The sequence below is a fragment of the Pantherophis guttatus genome, chromosome 4 (assembly GCF_059756535.1).
Source record: "Pantherophis guttatus breed Tessera chromosome 4, ASM5975653v1, whole genome shotgun sequence".
NCBI classification, from domain to species: domain Eukaryota; kingdom Metazoa; phylum Chordata; class Lepidosauria; order Squamata; family Colubridae; genus Pantherophis; species Pantherophis guttatus.
The window spans coordinates 52,386,806-52,394,264 of NC_142066.1; the positions used below are offsets into that span (position 1 = coordinate 52,386,806).

The 7,459-nt window shown below is 37.6% G+C and overlaps 1 protein-coding gene across 5 annotated transcripts in view; it reads right to left on the reverse strand.

Moving 5' to 3' along the window:
- The window catches only part of GSDMA (gasdermin A), a 37,769-nt gene extending 30,524 nt beyond the window's left edge, over positions 1-7,245 (reverse strand). For 2 of the 5 annotated variants that reach the window (XM_087892180.1, XM_087892179.1), the window contains exon 1: positions 781-1,066. In XM_087892180.1, the coding sequence (XP_087748306.1) occupies positions 781-1,051 (271 nt within the window). In that variant the 5' untranslated portion in view covers positions 1,052-1,066. Of the gene's footprint in view, positions 1-780; positions 1,067-6,929 lie in introns of those variants that run through there. The other 3 variants (XM_087892181.1, XM_060691658.2, XM_060691657.2) reach the window with 3 other exon arrangements.
- Between the last annotated feature and the right edge of the window lie 214 nt (positions 7,246-7,459).

Below are 7,459 nucleotides of genomic sequence, written 5' to 3' on the forward strand. Positions count from 1 at the left end.
CTAGGACTAAAGTCGAGACCAGGCCTCCACTTCAGGCCTAGCACTGCTGTCTGTGTGCCATTGAGTGCACACTAGAATGGTCTAGTGTATGAGTGGGAAATAGAGAAATGAGAGGGTTTTTTTATGTGTGTGTGTGTGATATGCTAGCAGAGTCAAATTAATCATTTTCAGAATTTTTGAAACTTCAAGCCTAAATGTTTCGCTATTGCTGATCTAGAAAATCAAGTGTTACTTATGAAGAGTGCCTTTGATCAACTTTAATTGATATGCGGTATTTCTATGTGGAAAAATTAGCTGTTGGCTACTCTCTCCAAGACTGAAAGCATCAGTTTTGGTCCTTAAATAACCCTCAGTGGGGAAAAAATAAATCCAAAACCTGCAACCTCAACAACACCTGTGATATCATCTCACTTGCCTTACAGAGCTTCGGTAGAAAATAAATCCTATAAAAATGCTTGCTGAGTCTTGTTTTAGACAGCATAAATGGATTTTGGATAATCTGTTTTTCAATTTTGCTATTTATTCCACTTTTCATAAACATGAGATCAAAGATCCTGAAAGCTTACCATCAGTCACTGAATATTCATTTTTTTATTCTTCCACCTCTGGAAATCACAGAAAACTTTGTTCACACATTTTGAGTACATACATACAGACGATACAAAAGTTAGTGTTAAAAATGTTGTACTCTTAATTTTTTTTTGTACTTTTCTCAAAATGTAACAGACAGATAATCTCATAAATAAAAATATATGTATGAGATAGGCTCTTGAATATTACCTAGTCTTGAAGTGTTATTTCCTGATAACAGCAGATGATAAAACTGGTATTCAGTTTTGTGAAAAGGACAGCTTTGCCACCATGATGTCTTCCTTTTCTTTTGTAGCAGGCAAAAGGGCCTAAAGTTGTCATGGTCTATCAAGCTGGGTACCGGAAACCAATCTCCTTGTGAGTCTATCATTTTTGCCAAAGATTTGGTTGCATTATAAAATGACATATCTGAAGAAGAAATTTTGTCTAAGAGAAGGAATGAGGAAAGAAACAAAATCATAACTGAGTCCACACATCTTGCTAAACCCTGGTTTAACAATGGAAATATTACAACTGTCTGGGTTCTCAACAACCCAACCTAACCCAAACGCATTATGATTTAGTTAATATTGAATCCATTCGATGAGTTACAATTTAGAGAAATCTTTTCTCACATTACCTTGTCACTTCCTAGGCTTAAAACATATATTGCTATTTGCATATTTTGTAAGGCTTTGAAGTAATCTGATACAATATTACAGTAGCTTTTCCCAAATGTGGGTAGTGCGATGTTATTTAGAGAACATATAGGACTTCAGATTGCACTGGTGGTTGCTACTGGATAGCAACCACCAGTGCAACTCACCACTGTCTATGCCAGTGGTTCTCAACCTGGGGGTCGCGACCCCTTTGGGGGTCAAACGGCCATTTCACAGGGGTCGCCAAAGCTCTCTCTCACCCCCCCCACGCCTTCACTCACCCTCACCCTCTGCCTCTGTTGGATCGCCTGGTCGCCGTTCGCTTTCCCCGCCCACTCCCAATCTATTGCTGCCTCCGGAGTCCCAGCTGATGGCTAGAGGGAAAAAAACTTTAAATTCTTGCCGCGGGGCTTCCTGGAGCAAATTTTTTTCCCCCTAGCTATGCTGAAAAGTGAAATTGAAACTAAAGAAGGGTCTTTGTTGCAACGTGACAAAATGAGGCAGAGAGATTTCTTTTTCTTTTTCCTCACCAAAAAAGGTAAGTGCAAAACTGCAAACAATGGGAAATTTAGGGCAAGAGGAGGTTCAAGATTTTAAAACACAAAAGAAAAAAAGCTCTATTTAACTAGGGAATTGTAATAATTGAGATACTATTAATTGTATATTGTGCTGAAAGCAGAAATGGTTGTGGTTTGGAGGAATATATGGGGGAAATTATTTGGTTTATTATTATTGGTAAATATAATTAATTGATTTGTAAGAAATTGGATTGCATGTAAATAATGGGAATATTCATGTTCATATTGATTAATATACAAAAAAGATAGTTATATAACTAATTGATTTATATTAAAATGTTGAATTTGTATTAAACAACTGTATTACATAATTAACCAATGTGAGGATGGATATAAAAATAGATGACAATGCGAAGGGGTATAATATAGAATAGAAGGGAAAAATTGAATTTGATTAAGATTAGAGATGAGGATGAAGGGTAATATTGTTTTTTTAAAAAAATAGATGAGGAATAAATATGGTAAAAAGGAAATATAGAAATTGTAAATTTAATTGAAATGACTAAATACTGTGTTGGAAGAAATATCCTTCTGGGTTCTGCTCCAAGTGGGGAAAAAGACACTGGAAACATGGAGACTGCTTGGAAAGATGGTTTAATGGTGGACAGGATCACATGGCTTGATGGGGCCCATTGTGTTAGTTTCTGTTGCTATTGTGTTGCAAATGTCCTTTGACAAAGGATTGACTTTCTGCCTCTGGCCCATTAACAAAGGGTGGGGGGCAGGAAGGTGGGAGCTGCTTTGTCTGTAAAATATGCTTCTCCATTTCTCATCCAGGGAAATATAATATTCTGCCTTTTTAATATTTCCCAAAATATTTCATTCTTCTAGGAAAGGGGTGGGTGCTAACCTCCTACAACTGTTTAAATTTGTGAACCGGCCAAATACTCTGTTCAAAGAAAATACGTTGTATGTTTGTATGTGTGTTTCTAATTATTGCTATTTATTGCTATTTGTTCTCTTTTATTCTTTAAAATTTAACAATTCATTCTTTATCTTAATATCTTAATATTTGTTTGGGGTTGGCTTTCTTCCCTTTCATCTTTTTTATTGTACAGCAATCTTTCTCCTCAAACCTACCACCTCTGTCTTTTCTTTCTTACTTACTTTCTCTTCCCCCCCTCTTCTTCTTCTCCCTACTTCCTCTTTCTCCTTCTCCTCCTCTCTTCCTCCTTCTTACCTTCACTCCCTTCCCTTCCTTCATCCCTCTCTATTGCTGTATCCTTTTATGCATATGGACTACTCAGAGGGCTGAAAAAGTTATTTTTGACTGGTCCTCGCACTTTTGACCAGTCCTTGAACTTACGACTGTCCTCACAATCTTGTCACCATGCCCTATCTTGTCACCATGGTGAAGAGAAGCAGTTGTGAAATGAGTGACACAGTTGTTAAGAATGGTACAATGGGCATAAATGATGACCAGTCATAACTGCGAAGACCGGTCAAAAGTGTGAGGACCTGTCAGAAATCACATTTTTCAGCCCTCTGGGTAGTCCTTTTGTGCACAGGGACTACTCAGAGGGCTGAAAAAGTTATTTTTGACTGGTCCTTGCACTTTTGACCAGTCCTCGAATTTACGACTGTCCTCACATTTTACGTTTTTTGCCCTATCTTATACCATGTTGAAGAGAAGCAGTTGTGAAATGAGTGACATGGTTGTTAAGAATGCTGCACAGGCATAAATGTGAGGATGGTCATAAGTGTGAAGACCAGTCAAAAGTGCGAGGACCTGTCAGAAATGACTTTTTTCAGCCCTCTGAGTAGTCCCTATACACATAGCCATGGCCATCCGGTCACATTACCAGCTAGCCACGCCCACCCAGTCACATGATCTCCAAACCACGCCACAAAATAAGCCACGCCCACAGAACCGGTAGTAAAAAAAATTTAGAACCCATCCCTGGTTGGGGGTCACCACAACATTAGGAACTGTATTAAAGGGTCGTGGCATTAGGAAGGTTGAGAACCACTGGTCTATGCTATTTGGAAATGCTAGAAAGTTTTCATAGAATCATAGGGCTAGAAGGAATATTGGAGGTCTTCTAGCCCAGGGCAAATGGCTGCCCAATATTTTCTCGAAAATTCCAGCAATGGGGCACACACAGCTGCAGGAGGCAAGCTAATTATTTTTCCAGTAAATTTCTCCTAAATTCTAGGTGGACTCTTTAACCAGCTTGCACCCATTGCTTCTTATCCTGTCCTCAGGTACTTTCAGCAATAAGTCGACCCACTCTTCTCTGTGTAGCCCCTCAAGTGCTGAAGACAACTGTTTACCTTTAGTCCTTCTCTCTCTCTCTCTTTAAAATATATATTTATTATAATTTTCTTTTTCAAAATTCCAATACACAATTGAACAGTGTCATTTTTTTTTCAAATATATATTTCATACAAACACACACACACACACACACACATCTTCAACATTCTTCTAAACATTATCTATTTTTATTTCAGTTATCAATCCATCTATACCATTTATCCCACACCGCATAGTATTCTGAATCCTCTCTTTTTTTTAATTCTAAAGTTAATTTGTTCATTTTGGTACATTTAAATATTTTTTTAATAATTAATCCCTCTGGTGATACATTATTTCCTTTCCAATATTGCGCATAAGCTATTCTCTCTGCTGTAAGTATATGTAAAATCAAGTATCTTATTTTTTTATCGTATTTAGTTTTTATTACACCCAGAAGAAATGTTTCCGGGATTAATTTGATTTTACTGTTAATTAATTCATGTAACCAATGTTGTATTTTGCTCTTCACTTCGGGACATAGTCACCACACATGAAAGAAGGTACCTTGGTGGTGATTACATTTAGGATTAAGTTTGGATATATTTTCGCCAATCTTGCAGGCGCTAAATGCCACCAATATAGCATTTTATATTGATTTTCCTTGTATGCTGCCGATTTTGTTAATTTATAGTTTTTATTCCAAATAAACTCCCATTCATCTAAATTTATATTGTGCCCTATATTTTTGGCCCATGCCAAAGATATTAATTTTCTTAGTCAGGTACCACTAATTTTATACCTTTGGATTTGATTTTTCCTGCCTAAGTGCAGGACCTTATTTTTCTCACCACTGAATTGCATCTTGCTGCATCTTGTTGAATAGTGTAGTTCTACAACTTGTAAAATGTTACAGCCTGATATTAACAAGTCCAGGACTTCCAGCCTGCAATCTGTATCTCACTATCCCAACATCATAAATTAATCAGAGATTCAATTAAAAAGACAAACTAAGGATATGGAAGTACAGGTAGTTCTCTATTTAACACCAGTCACTTAACAACCATTCAGTGTTATGAGACATCCTGGAAAAGGGATAACTCAGTTTCTGATGTCAGTCTTCTTCTCACAAAATGTGACTGAATTTCAGATACTTGGCAACTGGCCTGTATTTACTGCCATTTGCCGCGCCCCATGGTCACGTAACCACAATTTATGATATTTCTGCCAGAAATCAGTATTTACTTTCAGTTTCTGGCAACCCCTTTCCTGTGACCAATGGATTCACTTAACGATCATGGTATTTGCTTTACAACCACAGTGAAAAAATAAATCCATGTCTTGACATGTGGTGACATGCTTTATGACTGTCATAGCAAAAGAACTCTGACTACAATAGCCAGCCTCATTGAGATCTTGCTTAAAGTCACACATGCCTTCGCCACCTCCCATCTGTATTGCTTTACATAGAGCTACCCTTGAAGACTACTCAGAAACTTCCACTGATGCAGAATGCAGTAATGGGTGGGGGGGTGGGGGGGTGGGGGGGATGTTTGTCCATGTAACACCTCTATTGTGCAAACTGCATTGGCTTCCTTTTTTTCCTCAAGTGCAATTCAAGATGCTGGTGATCACCTTTAAAACCTGATATGACACAAAACCTGGCTATCTCAGAGACCTATCCATCCTATCAGTTCTCATAGGGTGGGCACACTCCTAGTTCCTTCCTCTAAATATCTCTAAACTAAAATGAGAATGTTCGCAATAGCAGTTGAATAAAATGTCTTTAAAAATGAATACCCTACTTGAAAGTTTCTGGAATTCCCTGTGGGAAAAAAAGTCCCTTTACTCAAATAAATATGTAGTCAGGCAAGTCTGCGTCATTATCCTCTTTGATTTTCCTCATTGAATCATGCTATAAAGCACGTTTCTCAACCATGGCAGCTTTGAGATGGGTGGACTTCAACTCAGAATTCCACTGCCAATATTCAGCCACTCCATCTGACCCATCTTAAAGTTTATATGCTATGAAGTTTAAGCTGTGTTACCAATTATAAAAAGTATGTTAAGGTGCAGATGAAGAAAATAAATGGATTATTGCTTCAGATTTCATAAATGATTGCTTTGACCTAAATTGGAAATATCAGAACCTCCAGCGACTTTAGGGATTAGATCAAAACAACAGCAACATGTGTTTAATTCTAGGCTTCCTGGCTGGGGAAAGTGGATTTTTGTGTCAAAACACCATCATCCACCACATTTGCAACATGAAGTCTGAATGTTTTACATCCCTAGTCATAGCTGATACTTTAAAAAAGAAGCAAGTTTTTTTTTTAAAGAAAAGATGAAGCATCTAATATTGTACACACCAGTGTTTCCCAAACTTTTTCCTTCATTGCCCAAAATCGCTTCGTAAAATGTCCCTGTTGTGATTGGGTAATGGGTTTGTGTGTCCTTACCCAAAGGAAAATCATTTTTGCCTGATTTGGAGCAATTTACCCAGATTTCGGAAACAATGCATACACCAAGCGTCCTCAAACTTGGCAGCTTTAAGACTTTAACTCCTAGAACTCTTCTGGGAGTTGAAGTCCACAAGTCTTAAAGCTGCCAAGTTTGAAGACCTCTGGCATACACGAAGATAATGTCCCCCTTACAAACATCGGTTACTATCTTTAGTTCTACATTTTATTTCACGTCATCATTTTCGGGTTGAGTTGGTCTAAAAACTAGGAACGATACATAACATTGTATTTACAATTTCTGCAGTAAAAGAACCCCCGCTTCATTCCAGTCCCTGGGAAGTTTGCTTAACTGAAAGAATAATATTCAACAGTCCGCCGCCGAGCAATCTTTAAGTAAAAAAAAAAAAAGCTTAATTTTTCTTACCTTTGCCTATGCTTTAAACGGCACTCCGTACAGCTGTAAAAGATCTCTAGCGAAATGCAATTTTTGACTTGTAAGGATGAGAAGCTAAATATATATAGGAATTAGGGAGTGTCCTCTAAATTCTGCTTGCGTTAGAATGGCTTTATTTTGCTTTTATTTTCTTTTTTTAAAGAAGCTGATAATTAAATCTTATGTTTTTTTCTGTTCTTAGAAAATATTGCGGTGTTCTATTTTACGCTTCCGTGGAAGTAAAGTCCGCTGAAATTAACAAGCTTATTTTTCAGTAGCTGCTTGTGCACTGTCTGATCAAAAGACCGGGGCGGCTGGTTATAGGACAGAATTGCACAGGAAGGGCGGGAATTACTAGAGAAGGGGTTGTTCCTTCCATCGGTAATATTGTTTCTTAAATTGAGAAATTCCATGTGTGGAGAGTCGAAAATATTGCAATGATCGACGGGGCTTTCCCTAAATATAGTATTTACTCTTTACTGTCATGCTGAGTCAGCTGCAGGAGATAGGCACTATTTTCT